General features: G+C 38.7%; 1 protein-coding gene across 4 annotated transcripts in view; it reads right to left on the bottom strand.

Moving 5' to 3' along the window:
* Window positions 1–8,587, bottom strand: part of IGF2BP2 (insulin like growth factor 2 mRNA binding protein 2) — a 78,435-nt gene extending 69,848 nt beyond the window's left edge. For 2 of the 4 annotated variants that reach the window (XM_083363727.1, XM_083363729.1), the window contains exons 1-2: window positions 6,648–6,938; window positions 5,219–5,279 (exon numbers count right to left, since the gene is read on the bottom strand). In XM_083363727.1, coding sequence (XP_083219853.1) covers window positions 5,219–5,279; window positions 6,648–6,822 — 236 coding nt within the window. In that variant the 5' untranslated portion in view covers window positions 6,823–6,938. Of the gene's footprint in view, window positions 1–5,218; window positions 5,280–6,647; window positions 6,939–7,764 lie in introns of those variants that run through there. The other 2 variants (XM_083363728.1, XM_083363730.1) reach the window with 2 other exon arrangements.
* Between the last annotated feature and the right edge of the window lie 10,228 nt (window positions 8,588–18,815).

Below are 18,815 nucleotides of genomic sequence, written 5' to 3'. Positions count from 1 at the left end.
AATTCTGATTGGATGGCATGAGTTCAGTCTGAGTCACAGAAATCAGTGGAAGACCTTGATCTTTTTCAGGGTGAGCCATAATTGTATAATATAGGAAAGTTGATGGCAAGTTCATAGTAAGATAGTATGAATAACGAATCGCTTCAGTGTAAATCACAAGAAGATGAAGAGAGAGAGAGGGGGGGGGGAGAGAGAGAGAATATTCCAATGTATTTCTGATGCCCGGTGACAAACCTGCTAAGAAGGCATTTTAAAACCCAGCTTAATATTAGATTTCAGATTAGCATTTTTTTTCTTTAGAAAATTCAGTTTTGAATTGGTCAAAAACAAAATAAAATCCTACAGTTGCCTTTAATATAGATGCTTATATAAGTAATTGGGATATTCAAATATTATGTCATCAGTTACCTACACAATCATTCTTTTATAAAGCAAGAAACTCCATCAGCAGTACATTACAGGTACATACAGAAACGGAACACAGGACATTGAAAAGCAGGACTGCATTTCACCAAAAAATGGATAATAGATGTTTATAAAACAAAAATGACTGTCTATAATAAAATCTAAAATATCTCCCTTTCTACACCTACTGGATACAGTTTGTATCCATGCAGAAGCAGAAATTTCTTCCTTCCCTATGCTTCCTTTTGACCGGCAGAAATGCATTTCATGAGTATGTTACTTAATTTAAGGAACATCATCAGTTACAATTACATCTAAGATATTAGACTAAAAATATTGAATCATGCTGAAACAGAAGAAGTGGTCCCTTTCTCTCCCTTCATTTGTAAGCAAATGTTATTCTGTTCTTTTTTTCTACTTCTAGTTTTCTTTTTCCTTGTTTGCTTGTTCAGCCTATAATCAATAGACTGAGTTTTCATTTGGATTGTATGCCAAATTAGTGAAATAAAGGAAACCATTCCAGGTAGCTTCTTTTTCTTCCCACTAGAGCTAGGGTAGAGCAACGGCTGGCTCAGGAATTCTGGGAATTGAAGTCCACGAGTCATAACAGAGCCAAGGTTGCCTACCCCTGCACTAGGGGCTATGCATGTACATCTTCTATTACTTCTTCTATCACTAGGTTGAAGCTCCATCCAGACACAAAAAATTTTCTTCCTATCTTTGCTGAGATAAGTAATTACAGGGAGTCTAATGTCTTTAAGGTTATGAATATTTTTATACAGCAAACTCAATGTACCTTAGGTCTATATAGTGATTTATAACCTTAGAAGGCATATCAACTGTATCTTTGGAAAATGGAAGAATTCATATACATAACAGGCATATCAAAACTGACAACAATTATGTATACCAAATCATTTAAAACAGTATGTATGTAATGTGGTCATTCTCAGTACATTCAGCAAGTCTTTTTTTAGAAATAAGTATTAGAAAAATTCATTTCATTCCATGCATTTTTCAACTAAGGTGTTACATAACACTCTTTCCCACAATCCCCACAGAAGTTGAAGACCACTAACTTGTTCTTTCTAATTATTTTATATATTTCAGTTTCTTCGCTTACTTTTAAAAAGCCCAAGAACAGGGACCTCACGGTTTACAATCCTGAAAATTACCACTTGTGACCATTTGTATCACAGAAATATTTTGTCACCATTTGTATCACAGAATAAGTTGAAACTATAACTTCTCTTTATGTCTCTTTACCTTTTGACCCAGTATTCAGCAACTATTTCTATCATAACTTTCTTAATCTCTCCACATCGCTCAGGTTAAGATGCTGATTATTTTTCATTCAGATACTCCTATGAAAGTGACTCACAGAAGCAACAAAATCCAGATGAATCACTAAAATGATTACTGAGGAACCAATTTAATAATTTTTAATCATATGTCAGATAAGAATGATAGCTGTTTCAATAATTATTAAATAGAGTTTGTTCTAATACATGTATATTTCTCTCTTAAAGAATAGCTTTAATTTTGTGCAATACAGCATAACTACCTGCTGTAATTCTTTCAAAGCACTAAAAACACTTTTGGCAATTTATTTTAAATAGAAAATAAATTGAATGAAAAGTACCTACTTTAAAAAAATATTACAACCTATCTGACAAGATGAAGAGGTGGGTAATGACATAATAGTTTATATTAGCAAAATAAAGTCTAGTCTCCTTAATGTTTTAAGAATACAAAACCATTCATATTGTAAAGATCAGTTAATGGCACCAATTCTTGCTCTAGTTGAAAAACTGTTTTCCATTCATAGCATACCCAAGCATACTACAAAAAGTATTTTAGTAATTCATGTGTTTTGTTTTACACAGACATTTGGAGGCATCTTTTAAAAGATAAAAAATGTCACTATTCTTTTCTTTTATAATTGATTAAAGGTATTTTTCCTGTTCATGTAAATTAACTAGAAACCAAATATGAGACTGTCTCTTTCAAATATTTCAAGTCATTACAGCGAATGGCTTTTTAGGATAGAGACTACGAACCCATTCTTATTTTTAAAATTATTTTTAAAGTAAACAATTCATTAAGTTTTACATGTTGGATAAGCTTTTTAAATATTTTGCAATTTTAAAACTCTTTTTAAAATACATATTTTAGTTTCTACAAAAACTCCCTATAATTGCACCTCATAGGAATTCAGAATATATCACTGAAATTTCCATAAAAAGTATAAAATTAAGATCAAATTAGAAACACAATTTAAATAATCAAGCTTAATACACAAAACTGTAAATTTTACAATTTCATGCCATACTTAGCCAAATATCAACAATGTTAAAATAAACCTAAATACCAAATTTATTTTTGTTTTAAATAATTAATTTATATTAACTGCCACAGTATGAAAGTAATCTATTTAAGAATATAATATTTCTAACCTTAAATCTGACAATATTTGTGACTGATCAAAATAGTTGCCTTGCAATCTATTCTTTTAAAAAAAAATCATCTAAAAGTAGCTTAAGCAAAGGACACTGGTTTGGATTTTGAGCACCTAATAAAAATTAATGCAAACTTCAAGGACTTCTCAACTTCTAACTAAACTCAAAAACATGATAATATTCCCACTGAATATTATCAAAGATTCTATTCATCAATTGTGAAGCGTGGAAGAAATTTTCTTAAGTTTAGACAAAGACACACCATTGTAACTACATGGTTAAATGGAAAACAATAATTCTGACTGAAGTGATCAAAAACTGTAATTGAAAATGATTATACAGTTTTGGGACAACTGATAAGAATGAATTAGAGAATTTTAAGTACCACATAAAGGACATAAAACAGGACAAATTTATATAATAAACATCAACATTTTCCCCAAAAAAAGATCAGCATTAAACAGCTGTCACTAGAACAATGTTGTAATAACTGTATTATTCTCCAATTCCCATATTTTTGTACTCCACCATATTAAAGCACATAGTAGTCAAAAACTGAGTAATTGGATGCAATATTTCTTATAATTCAAAATATTTGCAGCTATTTTCAATTATATTTTATTTCATTGTACACAAAATTTCATCTTAGAATCTGGCCATATAGGGTCAAACATGTTACTTCTGCATTAAAAAATTATTATAAATGTTTCAATTAAGTCTAAAACCCAATTCATGCTTGCTTAAGTATCAGTCCTAGTAAGTACAGTGAATCTTACTTTTGTATGAGTGTGCATAAAACAATAACTTTTTGAACTTCCTTTAGAAAAGTTAATTACAAAGGTCAGAATCATATCAAGGGACACAGGAGCAAGGGTTTTCAAACAAAACTTCTAATAGACTGAACATATTTTAGAAATGCCAAACTGAAGAACAGATAAGTTCTGAATCACATCACACTTTATATGTTTGTCACTTAATAACACTTTGAAACAAAGAAAAACTCCCTCACATTTACACAAGTATTTTAGAAATCAACTTTTTGTACTATATTTAGATTTAAAACCATTTTCTTTAAAAACCATATTCATGTACCACATATTTTTGGAATTTAAATTTTAAAGTTCTATTTTTAAACACTATGAAACTTTTTCTTAAACAGGACCTCAAAAATACTGTTGAAGTGCATGATGTATGAAATGTATGAAGAATAATCCTCTTAATATCGTCAAATCAGATCAGATCAAATCTTTATTCAGTTATAGATCAGCAAATTAAGATCTTCAGAAAATGAGAAATCATTTGACACTCCCAGGTGCAAAACATCTATTGATTTCATTACAAAACAATATAGAGGCAGAGTTTTCCAGAGCAATAGAGGTGTAGTCAATTTTCTAATTTGTTATAGAAGGACTAGTACTGTACAAAATGTACAATTTTAAATAATATATACACACAATTAAAATAAATAAGTAAAAAAGATCAATAACTCTATTCATCCATTCCACTGTTTTAGTAATTTGGAAACAAACTAGAGCAGAACTTTTGCATTTGAAAGCATTTCAAAATTGTGTAGAGGGCTATAATAATGAAATTTATCTAACAATATCAGTAAAATACATTAGAAAATGATGGTTTAAAAACATTACAATTTCACAGCCCTCTAATCTAAAATACTAAAACTTTTTGGAATATGCTTCACTTAGAACAGTGGAAAATATTGTGCCAACATAGAGCATAGGAAAACCAGAATAGCAAATTAGAAAATACTAGTATCATCTATGTAACACACTTCTGCCACTGATTGCTACTTTTTGAAAAAGCACAAGAAATAAGACATGGTTTATACAAGGCACATAAAAGAAGCTTTTAGACATAAAAGCTTCCCCAACATAGTTGAGGCTTGGAAGTACAACTTCTCCCAGATATTCTGAATTACAATTCTCATCATCTTTAGCCAAAGTTGTTTTTATATTTATTTAATTGAGCTATGAACTGATATCTATCTATGTCCCTGGCCATATCTTTACTTCTGGCTGACTGGTACTAAAAAGCTAGTATGACTTAAATTCCTGGTTCCCATCCTTGTGAAAACCAGGGTCTCAGTTGAGAATCCTGAATTATTATTTTTTTTTACGTAAGAGGCAATTTTGTTTTATAGCATCAGGACTTTTAAAAAGAATATATATATATATGATTTCCAAGAAAGAAAAACAACTCTCAAGACAACAAAATAAAAAATGTCATATTAAAGTATTTTCCGCACTGCAGTTTAAACTTCAAGAAGCAACTTTCTGCTGCTTATTTTTCTCCAACTTATTAATAATTTGTAATAACAGCAAGAATAAATATTTTACCTTAGTTTTTTGGGGACTGAATAATCCACTTCCATGACTTTGCCATGCAACTCTGCTTTACCTTAAAAGTAAAAATAAAAGAATCCGTTTCCAAGTGCCAGAGTCCTGATTGCTCAGCATCCAAACTGTTGAAACTTACTACGGTCATCTCATTTTTCTGATTGCCCAGAGTTGATGGTAGAGAATGGAAAACGAGAGAAATTTGAAGGGAAAGATAGCCAATAGTCACCCTTTGGGAGTAAAAACTCCCTTAAGCAGAAATGGGCTTTGAAAGCATTTCAGGCATGCTGGGGGGGGGGGGAGGGGGGGGAAAGCTGTCTTTGTTTCCTCAATTGACTGTTTTGCCAAAGGAACCACTTCATCACATGTCCGTGGAAACATTTCTGCCCATCTGGATCTACGACTGGGACCGTTCACACGAATTTTTTGCGCGCGGTTCAGCCCCAAAGACTCGGGAGTTTGCCTGCTCCGTGGGTGCTCGCGCGGACCCCCGCCCATTCAGGTATTTTCTTCTGCCCAAACTATTTCTAGGACCGCGAGCGAGCGACCGAGGAGTGAGTAAGACATATTAAAGGGTGGGCGCTTAAAACAAACTGGGCTGGCTCCACCTGGGCTCTGGCTAGCGTTCAGCCTCCGGAACGAAACGGGCGAGGTGCGCGTGTGAGTCAAGGGCCAACGACTCCAACTGGTTCTTCGTAGCGGCTCCAGGCCGGCCCGCTCAAACCCGATGGACGGTCTCCCTTCCTGGAGCTGACCCAAACGTCCCTCTCCGTCAATTCAAGCCCTGCTCTGCTCGTCCCCCGTGTGACTGGCCGGCCTCAGGGCTGCGCGTCACTCCGGGCCCCCGGGCAGATTTGGGGCTCTTTGCGCCGGGCTCCCGGTGAGTTGGGACAGGGCACCTCGTAGAAAGGTGCCCCAGAACTAGTGGATGCCGGGAAAACTAAAGGAAGCGGTACCCCGCACTCGGGAGCCGCTCAATAAAATCGGAGAAAAAAATCAGCGAAAAATCCCTCCCTCGCCCGGCGGGCCGCCTGCTGAAGCGCAGCGCGCTCAGGGCGAACGGGAAAGGGCGCCTAGGCGCGGGCACCGGCTCAGAGGCTCCCTCCGAGAGGCATCGAGGATCGCTTCGGTTCGGTCAGGAGGGGGGGGGCACCGGGTCCCCTCTCTCCGTCTCTCGCGGGGGAGCTGAGCAAACACCAGAAACTCCCCCACCCCCTGCGTCAACACCTCGCCCAAGCGGGGATTCTCCCCTAGACGCTCGCTGCCCTGCCGGCTCCAAGGGGCCTGGTCCATCCAGACGGAAGGCGGAATAATGGCCAGGAGCCAGCCCGGGAAGAGCGGGGGTGGGTGTGTGGGGGGGGTGTCAAGGCTAAGAGGTATCTCCGCACGCCCTCTTCCTTAGTCCTGAGCGCCGCGTTTCCCGGCTTACCGGAGAGAGTTTCGATGGCGCGGATGGCCCAGTTCTGGTCCGGATAGTCCACGAAAGCGTAGCCGGACTTGAGCAGGACCTGCCCGGTGAGGGGCAACTTCCTGTCCCCGAAGAGCTGCCGGAGCTCCTCGGCAGTCACGGCCGGGCTCAGGTTGCCGATGTATAGCTTCTTCATCGTCCGCCTATCAGGAGGGGGAGAGTCGGAGGGAAGCCAAGGCCGCCGCGGCCACCCCCTCCGGCTTTCCGACCACCCACCCACCTAGTCAAGCTCGAGTCCCAGCACCTCCCCGCCGTCGGCCGGCCCAACCCAGCTTAGCCGCTCCTCTCCTAAGCTGCTTGCAACAGCGCCCCGCAGCCGGGCGGGCAGCGAGTAAACGAACAGGCGGGGCCGAGCCCAGCCCCGCACAAGCCCTCCCTCCCAGCTCTCCGGGTCCTCGGTCCCGCCTGTCTCGCTCGGGACAGACCGGGGGGGGGGGCGGCGGCCGGGGCCAGCGGTTCTCCTGCGGAGACTCGGCCGGAACGCGGAGAGAGGGGAGGTGGACGAGCGGCCAAGCAAGCCCCACCTACCCCCCCCCCACACACACTCTCCTTTCCTCTTAGTCAGAAACACGTAGCCACGTGCTCGGTCGGGGTTTACCCCGCGCCCAGCCCGCGCCGGATGGCTCTGCCGAAGCTCCCGCGGCAACTCTGACCGCTCTTCCTTCCTTCCTTCCTCGTTAGCTTAAGTAACTCTCGGAGAATCGCACGTGAGTCGGGGAGCCCTCTCCCACACGAAGGTCCCCCTCGACCGGATGCCTTGAAACCGATGGCTCTGCGCCTCTGCTGCGGGACGGGCAGGGGTCGGCCACCTTGGCTCTTTTATGACTCGCGGACTTCAACTCCCAGAATTCCCGAGCCAGCTATGCTGGCTCGGGAATTCTGGGAGTTGAAGTCCGCGAGTCATAAAAGAGCCAAGGTGGCCGACCCCGGGCTAGACCTTCGCCGACGACCGGAGGGTATAAAGAGAGCGAAGGGCGGCGGTTTTTTTTTTTATCGCGCGGGCGGCGGGATGGCAAACCCCGAGATTTCCTTTAATCTCCTGGGTGGCGAGCGTGTTCCGAAGCGCCCGAATGCTTACCTGGGAGAGAAGAGCCGGGGAGGGAGAGTTTTTTTTTTTTGGTTTCCCCCGCGTCCATCTTTGCGGTTTACGATGGGAAGTAGAAAGCAACTTTTCGAACAAGCCTCCGTTTTAATGCTGGGTTTGGTTGGATGGGCATTTTCGTCTTTCTTCAACCGGGATTTTAGCCTATCAAGAAGCGGCGAGGAGGAAAAGCTATCTTGTTCGCCAAGTCGCCAGCGCAATGGCCGGGCACTTCCTGCTGCTCGGCCCGGTGGAGACTCTTTTGAGATGCTCCGTGTCCCCCTGACTTGAGCCCCGTCGGTCGGCTGGAAAATCAGCTCGACTGAAATCGCCGCGCGCTCGGCGCGAAGCGATTTGGGGTGGGTGAATCTGAACTCAGAGCCCAGTCCGTCCGTATTTTCGTAGCCACAGCCTGTGCTCTGCTGTCAGAAGCGATGGTTCCTCCCCCTCCCCACCCCCGTTGACCTTAGTGCTACGTGTTTCTGCCGTTCCAGAAAGGCAGAGCTGGGTCTGTCAACAAACGGAGAGCATTGCTATGAGTTGTATGGGACTTTTTTTTTTGAGACTTCTCTTAACGAGGACTTGGATAGAGACAAACTGAAGCATTTTGGGCACTTCCCTCTTCCACCTTCACTTGTAGTGTTTACCTGTATTATTATGGTATCCAGTGATTAAAAAGCTAAGTAGTAATATTCAAGCAACAATCAGGGTCATGTCTAACTTTTATACCGTTTTTTCAGGCTTGTCAGAATGTCTTTTTATTGCATGTTGTCACAATTAGGTGAGGGAGCCACTTTTTCTAGCAGAATATGTTCACTAAGCAGTAAGGTAAAAGGTAAAGGTAAAAGTTCCCCCGCACATGCGTGCTAGTCGTTTCCGACTCTAGGGGCCGGTGCTCATCTCCGTTTCAAAGCCAAAGAGCCAGCGCTTGTCCGAGGACGTCTCCGTGGTCATGTGGCCGGCATGACTAGACGCCAAAGGCGCACGGAACGCTGTTACCTTCCCACCGGAGTGGTCCCTATTTTTCTACTTGCATTTTTACGTGCTTTCGAACTGCTAGGTTGGCAGAAGCTGGGACGAGTAACAGGCGCTCACTCTGTTACGCGGCACTCGGGATTCGACCCGCCAAACTGCCGACCTTCTGATCGACAAGCTCAGCGTCCTAACCCACTGAGCCACCACGTCACTAAGCAGTACTGCTGCTAAACGCTGCTTCTCAATTTGGACATTATTGACTATTTTTCCACCTCTGTTTTACCTTTTAGAGTTACTTGAAAATCTTTGTGGAAATAAAAAGTCTGTCTTTATTACTGAGACAACAGCATTGCGATGCTTGGCTGATCCTATAAGATGTTGTAAATCCTTAGTGAAGAATTTGACATTTTGCAATCCCTGGATGTTTATTCATTAAGGGTTTTGAGTTCAAGGTGCTCAGAAGAGCAAAAGTTTTGCCCAATATCTCCTCAGTTAACAGAACATAATGATGTGTAAGCTTCTGCACAAACTCTTAAGAAATAGGGGCACATGGGTATATTTCTAGTGAAGTATGTGTAAAAAGTTGTTGAAATTGATGGCATCCAAATGTAGTATGTCAAATGAAGTTCAATATTAATGTCTGAAGTTGATTATTAGTTCCTACCTCCCATCAGAATTGAAAAAAATAGATTGCATATTTTTACTAATCCAGTAAACAATTTACACGGACCTTTCCACCTTTCCCCCAAATATTGGAGAAGCTTGCTTTATCCAGAATAATAAATCAGAATTGTATTAAAGTTTTTGTAGTTTCCTTCTCAAATAAGAAATTGAAGGATTATGCACCTACAAGTAGTAAATATAAATAATTTTGAATAAATTGTCATTCATATTACTTTGCTTATTTATTTTTTTATATTATGCCTTGGAACTAACAAGTTTTCGCGCTCTCTGAATTTTCCAGTTTTATTTAACTTAAATTAAAAACCTGGCAGATGAGGAGGAATGATAAAAAAAGCCAAATCCTAACCTTTTGCAGGAAATATGTTTTTGCCTCTCATGTCATCCTACTTTCTCCTATTGTGTTCCTGTTGCAGCCCTGATTTCTCTGGCTTCTCAATGTCCATCCCACTTTCCTATCTTCTTTCATTTCAGATGCCCCGTTCTCTCTCTCTCCGGCTTCTGGACACTGGGGAGCGCTTTCCATTTTTGCTTTTTAGATGCTTAATTGAATGTATGGGCTATTTAATAAAAACCTGCTGCCAAAGCTGGGGCCACATATGCCACCTTGGTAGTCTCTGCATACTACTGATGATGCACTTGCTTTCTGCTGCTGTCTCCTCTGCCAATTTCTTGTAAATTGTGCTGCAGCGTCCTGGCCCTGTGCCCTCTTGTAGCCGCTGGATACATAAGTTCATCCTATGCTTCTTTCTTCAGAGGTCACCTCTGGGCTTCATCAGATGGATCCTTCAGATGGATGCAGCCATCTGTTCACAATTTTGTGATTATTCAGTCTGATGATGGTCACATCATGCTATGGGCTTTTGATTATTTCTTCCTAATGAACTAAATAGCTAAATGATTTGTAGTTACTTATACATCAATATCTCTGTGTTTATATTTGTCACACATTTAATTTATTATACTTATTTTCCTTTTTTCAAGAGAACTGCTTCCAAAGTTATATATGTGTAGAAAAAACTTGACAGATGGAAGGAGTGGCTGATTAGAACATCTTCCCTTCCAGAAGCCCTTTTGTTGATTTATATAGTCATTATTGTAGAAAATAGCAACACTCTGATTTGCCACCCATATTGTGACTCTGTGTGTGTGTGTAGATATAAATATATAGATAGGTATATGCGTGGGTGGGGTGGTGCCTTCAAATTAAAAGACCTATATACTTCATGAATCTATATTATTTTAAGAAAAAGAAAGCACATAAACATTACAGATATTCCTAGAGTGACCATGGCAACAGTATTGTTGCATGCTATTATTGTTCCCTGTATTAGTTCTACATGGAAGGAACCCATCAACACATGTTAACTGGATAACCATGATATCCAATTCTACATATATAGAAAGGTAAGATAACACAACTAGGAAGGGGTATAATGTGTTTCCTGAGTTAGATCATTATGGAGAATCAATATGAAGATTCCATTAAAAGATATTGTACCAATAGGAATGTATCCCAGGATTCCCTGCAGACAAGTGTGTATAGTAGATCACTATATGAAACCACCCATTTGTAAGGGGGAAAAAATATCACCCTTGAGGAAAATGGCATGATGCCCTCCAGATCTTTGGGTTCTTAGACTGGTGTGGATTGAGAGGAAAATCTTTGGTCACCAGTAGGATATGTATATTTGCAAACTAAGCAGAAATACTACTGTGATAATTCCATAACTTAGTAGTGGATAATCTCCAGGTTTTCTTGAAAAATGTTGTTCAACACTTTGGATTTGCTTTCAAGAGGGACACTGCATCATCTTTAAGCTCCTTTCCTGTGCCCATCATATACTACATTCTGTTGTAACCAAGCTGAAAAAAGCTAAAAAATAAACAACTTTGAGTCATGAAGGGAGCTGAGTCACAAGTAGTTAATTTACTTAGAATTTATACTTTTTTTCCTATATAGGAAACACATGCCAAGTTCCAAGTTTCTTTGTGTTCTTTTTATAGACAATAAGACCAGTTGGTTGGTTGGTTGGTTTACTATTTTACCTTGTGCTAAATCAACAAGGGTTACAGAATCAAAATGCTTACAGTACTAGCAGCCAAACAGTTTGACACTATTGAGCAATTATGAAATCATCTGAACAGTGTTGCAGTGTCCATCTCTTAATGAGATAAGAGCAGAATGGTTGTCAAGGGATCAGAGTCTGAGACATGCTTTCATTAATCTAAAAGGGCCAATAAATGCCACATTACTAGTATTCTGATTTCATATCTGATTCAATGGGTGGCAAATAATGACAACAACAGAAGGAGAGGCAAAAATGTTACGACAGTATTAAGATGCAAGCCCACAAGTCAATATCATATGCATATACAAAAGGATGGAACTTGAATTGTGACACCACTTCCATTATCTTGCCTTTTCTGATTCCTCCACAGACACTACTGGGGTCAGAGGATAAGACCTTGCTGGAGTCAGTGAAGGTTCACAGCATTTATTTAAAAATGGTAACACAGCTAAGGCTTTGCTGGTCATGGGTTGGGGAATCAACGAAAACAGTATAATGAAAAATAAACAAGTTTTTGTATCATGGTTAGGGATAAGCAAGAAATGCCTTCAGTAGTTCATTTTGAGTTCAATAAGTCTCATTTTTATAAACACTCTTGAATCATAATGCATGTTTGTTTGCAATAAGGTTGAGCAATTTTTTGTGGTCTTGTGAGCTGTCATCCCACTCAAATATTCCCTATTCCCTCTTTCCTTCTGTTTAATGCTGTTCAAGACTGCTGGCATTATATATTTGAGTGCAATGCAATTAAGAAAATGTTTTGTTGCATAATTTCATTCAACCTCATGTATTCCAACAATTTATTAACCCTGAGGAATATCATTTCATTCCAAACAATTTTTACACAATTGTGATTATTTACATTCTTTTGAAGATAAGTCTGCAAATGTTCTCACTTCATACTATCCTTCTTTCAAGCATCTGTATTAGCCTGAAAAAATTCCCACATTGTTAGTAACAGTTTGTTTAAAAAACCTGGAATGCCAAGTTATATAAAACAATCTAATAGCAGCCATTCAGCATTCAAGAATGCCTTTCCAAATGCTGCATCTATATCATATTAGATTCGTTTTTCCACCCACATGCACTGTTAGTGGTAGTGGACTTTTTCAATTTTCTCCTACTTTTTCCTCCAGCAATTGGATTTAGTGAATAGATTTTGAGAAGTAATATTTGTTGTCATCAAGAGAAAAACTACATTCCTAGTTTCAGTCAGCTCACAAAAAACCACTCTATCTACAAATGCAGACTATACTACTTTTTAGTATAAATGTATATTGCATCCCATTCAGTAACAGTACAGCAGAACTATTTACTTAAGTTGTGCGCTTTGATGTACATCACAAAGGAGCTATTAATACGTGTCTTATTGCTTGGACTCTCATCAGATAATGGAAAGTGAAGATAAAATAGCATAAAATGTATCTAATTAAATATAATTGTTTAATTTAATTATATCAGTGTTTTTCTGTCTGAGGTAATACACAGTACCATAAAGAGATACACTGAAGGCCTCACGCCCACAAGATCTCTTCTAGTCCTTCTTTTCTCCAATGTCTACTTGAGAATTCTGCTTGAAGTCCTGCAATATGAATGAAATAGTAAAGGAGGCACAATGTTCTTAGCGGGGGATGTTAAGCTGCTAATCTTTGAATGGAAAGAGGACCCAAAGGTGCTAGAGAGTAATAATTAGAGAGTAGTTTTTATTAAATGAAACACAAATGATTGGGGCATTTTTATGGCTTACACAACCCAGTTTTTAAATGTTCTACATAGTCCTTGACTTACTACCACAATTAAGTCCAACATTTCTGTTATTAAGTGACAAATTTGTTAAGTGAGTTTTGTTCCATTTTACGACCTTTCTTGCCACAATTGTGAAGTGAATCACTGCAGTTGTTAAGTTAGTAACATGATTGTTAAGTGAATCTGGCTTCCCCTTTGACTTTGCTTGTCAGAAGGTCACAGAAAGTGATCATGTGACCCTAGGACATTGCAAGCATCATAAATATTAGTCAGTTCCCAAGCATCTGAATTTTGATCACTTGATCATGGGGATGCTGTAATGGTCATAAGTGTGAAAAACGGTCATAAGTCACTTTTTTCAATCTTGTAACTTTGAATGGTCACTAAAACAACTGTTGTAAATCGAGAATTACCTATACTTAAAATTTTCCCTTTCAATAGCTGAAAATAAATCCCATTGAAGTCAGTGAAGAACCTTATCTTTATATGCAATGCATAAGGTAGAGCTGTAAGAAATAATTTCAAAGTATAGTTATTGCTAATGGCATATTTATTTACCAAATTTTAAAATCACCTATTTCCTTCACAGTGGAACTCTGGGCATAAAAAATCATATATAAAATTTAAAAAGAGGCAAGCAATGTTAAAAATTAATTACATTAAAAGGCGGGAGGATATTACCAAACTTTCTATGTGAACCTTTCTTACACCACCGTGGCATTGTAAAATTAGCTACTTTGAATGAATGATGTCTCAGGATCCTTATTTGAGGATGAGTTGTAATTTACAACTCTTCGGTTTTCTTAATAATTAAATCTGTCTAATTTTTACAGAATTAATGTCAACTTGGGGTGGTGATGCTAATGTCATCTATCTGAGGCCATTAAGTTATGGATTAATCAGTACTTTAACGTTTTTTATTCTTGTTAACATGATCTCACTCACTCTAGTATAGCTGCTATACACATAGAATGCCATCAAGTGTACTGTCAAGTATGCCCAGCACTGTAAACATTTTGGTGTACTATATACTAACACTTGTTCAGCTATTCAGAATGTTTGAACACCACATCTGCATTGATTTTATTCAGATGACAGATATTCAAGTAGGAAAGAGCACAACTCTTATCAAAATGCTAATATTATGAAGAACTAACCAATTATGGGGAAGACATAGGAGGCACAGGAAGCTGTTATGATATCAAGAATAAATATGAGTTAAAGGGAGGTGTCTTAATATCATGAAATGAGTTTCAAGAGTTAATTTGGACCCATACATCTCTCTGAAAGGGATGCTACTATTACCAAAAACTTGGTTTCTATGTCTTGTTCATTATGAGAAAGTATCAGCAATTGAAATAAAATACAATAATTGCTTTAGTCCACATGAAAAAAAATGCAAGATACATTGCCAGGTAAATTCCTTTAACAGGACAAATCAAATGTCACAAAAGTACATAGAAGTGTGCCTGTTTCCTTACTATATTTTTTCTTTTGCAGCTTTTAGATTATACGGTAAGTATGTGACTCCTAAATATTGTATCTGAATACAGCATCTAGCAATCTCAGACATATATTCATTATTAATACAGTAAATAAATTGACATTAATAATGTGATAATACTCAAACAAAGGGTTTCCAACAATAGAATCACAATTCTGGAAAGTGGAAAAAATTACAATGCTAGACAAGCATATATAGTGAAATTTATTTTATTTAACATTTATTTAGCCAGGAGACTACAGTGTTAATATAAAGTAGTTATTTGACTATTGATGATTGCCAGTCCAATCTGGTCATGCTCCCTAAAGGCCTGAAGGTCTACTGGGTGACACTGAGAGGATGTAGTAATGGAAAAGAAACACTTTTTTGCCTCCATCATCATCATAAAGTTGTATCAAATATGACAGAATTCTATATGAATTTTAACCTACAGTTATCTCCCAATATGCTACACTATTCTCAGCTGATATGTTTGCCAAGGGCCGGAGTAAGATCTGCAGTATACGAGAGGATACATATATGTTGAATTCAGAGTAGTCAAATTTTTGACAGAAGTACAAATCTTACTAACCAGAAAACACTGAAGAACTTACCAGAATCAATTGGCAATTCATCAGCTCCCATGGGTAATCAATCTAATAGGTTCCCCACCTCTGTGGAGCAAAATGGTTGTTATCAGCTGAAATCTCTGTAGGAATTGATTCAACAATGACAGGAATAGATGTAAAATCTGTTGCTTTCTGACCACTATCCTTCTACCCAATAGAAAATCAAATCAAATGCAGAGTATGATGTGTGCTGGGCCAGAAACAAGTTGACAGAAATCAGTGGTTGGCATGGCAGCTATGAATTCCTGGGCAGCCCCAATCAAAGCAGTCTTCGCACGGAAGTTAAAGTTATCTAGAATTCATCCTCTAGGAGTTCTGAACCACACCTGAGACCATCTCCATCCACTCAGATAGGATGGCATACTAGAAGAATCCACATTTTTTTCTGAATAGCCAAAAATTCTAGATTGATGCCTGAGTGGACAATAAGCCTGAAGAGAGAAAGAGATTCTAGGCATTCCAATAATTCCTCTGCCCTGAGTACCTTTTCTGGTGCTATATTGAGCATTCCCTAGTTATCCAATTCAGGTGTTTGTATAACATGGTAGAGCCGTCCTCTCATGCATAACCAAATCTTAGATGAGAAAGATCTTATCTACCAATCAGAAGAGAGGAGAAGCACAAGATCTCTCACCTCCCTTCTCATTTGTCACCCTGTTCTTCCCAGTGTCATATTTTCCTTTTTATGGAATTACAGTAAGATTTAGAGTTTCCCAGAGAAGGAATGCCAGTTAAAACAACTGGCACTTGGCTGAGAAACACAGAACAAATGTTTGTTAAACTATGGGAAATGAAAATAGACAAAAAGAGAAATTGCACTCTCATGTTTACAGAGGGCAAACAATTGCTTAAATGTCTCTACCTTGCTATGCAATAAAGATTTTTCTGTAGCTGTACTACGTCAAGTGTCTTGGTAGCTTCTGCCAAGTCAAAGCTGGGAAGCCTGGCAACTCGAGTGCCCTTTCTCTTACCTCTAGATCAATGTTTCTCAACTTCAGCAAGTTCAAGATGTGTAGACTTCACTTTCCAGAATTCCACAGCCAGTTCTGATCTAGACTAATGCACCCTGCTCAGGAATCAAAGCAATGTTTGCTAGTCTCCTACATCCTCATCGATAAAAATAGGGGAGGGCAGAGCTGAAATGTGTGAAGGATAAGGAAACAACCAACACACAACTTTTCTGTTTCCCTACAGTTCTGCTTCTGATTTTAAAAGAAACATCTTTTTCCTACCCCAAGAGAGGGGTGAGCTAAGGCATCTGCTTTTGCTTTCTGTGACAGTATTCATGCCTTCGTCAAGTTTGTTTCTGCTTGAGACGAATGAATATGTATCCCCACTCTGGGAAGCTAGTTATCATTCTGTAGGGAACCTTTGGAAATGATGTTGGAGAAGGCATCCAAAAGCTATTAGGACAACAGGTACTGAGAAATGTGCTAAGCCCATGGAAATGGAAAAAAAATGTTAAGAGAAAAAAAATACTGGTTGGCTCCTCCTTGACTCCCTGGGCTATAGGAAGAGGAAGGGAAGGAAAAAATTTAGACAGTATAAATCCTTTCTATGGAGTCTGTTTCTCTTTAACTATTCTACCTCACGGTGCTCTTACATTCTTATAAACTCAAGACTTTTGGAAAATGGAGAAAAATAATCCAGGTAATTCTGAGATGAGATTTAGTGCTGTGGAATTTAGAATTAAACGAAGTTGGCTTGGGAAACATAATTTCTGGCCTCAATAAAACATCCCCCCCCCCCTGAGAAACAATACAATTGGCAGGACTTCTGCTCCTTTCTGATCTGAAGCATCCACCAAGTTGAGCTTATTGACTTCAACTTCCAGAATTCCTGAGTCATCAATTTGGAAGTCTCTTTTGGCTATCCAGAGATCATTGCCTTTGAAGAAGTGACACAAAACAATTCCAAAGATGGGCATGGCAATATTCAACCTGAATATCTGCATTATTCCTCCTCCTTCCTCAGATTGGAAGACATTAGATTTATAGTAGATACTGTAGATTAGCAAGTCCAGGACTTTAGTCTAAAGATTGTATTCTGACCCATTAAGAAATGTTTGAATTTGCATTAATTTTACTTTAAAGCCTGTTTTTATTTTTTGCATTAAACAGGATTTTGAGGATTCTCCTTGTGTTTATATCAGCCAAATACATCTTTAACAACTCTACTGAGCATTTTTTTTGTTTATTGGCAAGTATACTTCACAAGGGTGTTGCTGTGGGGCAAAATGACAGGAGAGAATGTTATGCATGTTGCCTCAAGTTGCTGAAAGTGGGATACAAGTCTAACAAACAGTGTTTGCTATTTTAGGGGCAGAGGTGGGATAGAACAGCTCCTGAAATAAGTGCAAGCTATAAATGACATTAGCTTTGAAATGGTGGTGACTGCCCTCTGGTGGCCCTTGAAAGATCCAGCTGCACTGGATAGTCATATGGTAGTAATGCTGGAATCTCAAAAGGAAAAAAGTTAATACATCCTTGCTTCCCAAAAGGTAGTTATTTGGATCAGGAGACTTTGGAATGGTGTAATGTGATCCTCTAATAGCAAATTGGAATTCTTCCAATTCTGACGTGTCCCCTGAATAAACAGTTCTGGGTTGAATTGGGGAGGTTTTGGTATAGTTCACCCTTGAGCTAGTTTTAACCCTGACCTGCATTCTTTTCTGTTGGTAAATATAGATGTTTGGCTTGCAATGACTCTTCTTTCCAGTATCAAATATATTGTTTTGATTGTACAAAGCCTTCTGATCAGGATGCCTTAGATGTTATAATGGCTGTAAGTGGAATATACCTGACCAATTCATAGAAAAGTTAAGTTTTTTATTTAAAGAAGACAGGAAGAAACAAAAACAAGGAAAAGTATGAGGCTTGAACAAATCTGATAGAGAAAATATTAATGAGTGTGCAGAAAGCAGAACTTTATTATACCCTGGGTGAACACTGGTTAATGGGAGCAACAGTCAAATCATGGTCAACTATTTTGTGCCTTACATTGTGATGAGAAATTATCCCATTCATGCAATACGTGAACTGGCAACCTAGAGTGTCATTTGGGTTGGACTAGATGATCTCTAAGGTCCCTTCCAACATTATTATTATAATATGATACTGTAAGCCCTAGTAAATGCTACCAGGATACAGGATGATTGTTCTGGAGACACGGATTGCCCTTCAGCACAGAAAGGTGAACAAATATTAGTCACACATTTGTACTGTTAGACAAAACATAAGAGCAGCCACTTTTTAAAGTTTTTTGAGAGATTATAAATTATTAGGTTAACCTCCTACACAACTCACTTTAGCTTCAAAATGATTTATGATCACATTAAATATATGCTCCTGCATACTACTAGCCATAAATTTTCAATGTTTTAGGATTATCTGTGCAGTCTGTTCCATAAATCTGCAAAAACGTGTACCAATTTTGATACTAGCTGTGGAGTACAGTAGGGAC

This window comes from Vipera ursinii (assembly GCF_947247035.1).
Source record: "Vipera ursinii genome assembly, chromosome: 5".
In the NCBI taxonomy this organism is placed as follows: Eukaryota; Metazoa; Chordata; class Lepidosauria; order Squamata; family Viperidae; genus Vipera; species Vipera ursinii.
The sequence above is the reverse complement of the archived record's forward strand: the minus strand, read 5'-3'. Positions and strand labels throughout refer to the sequence as shown.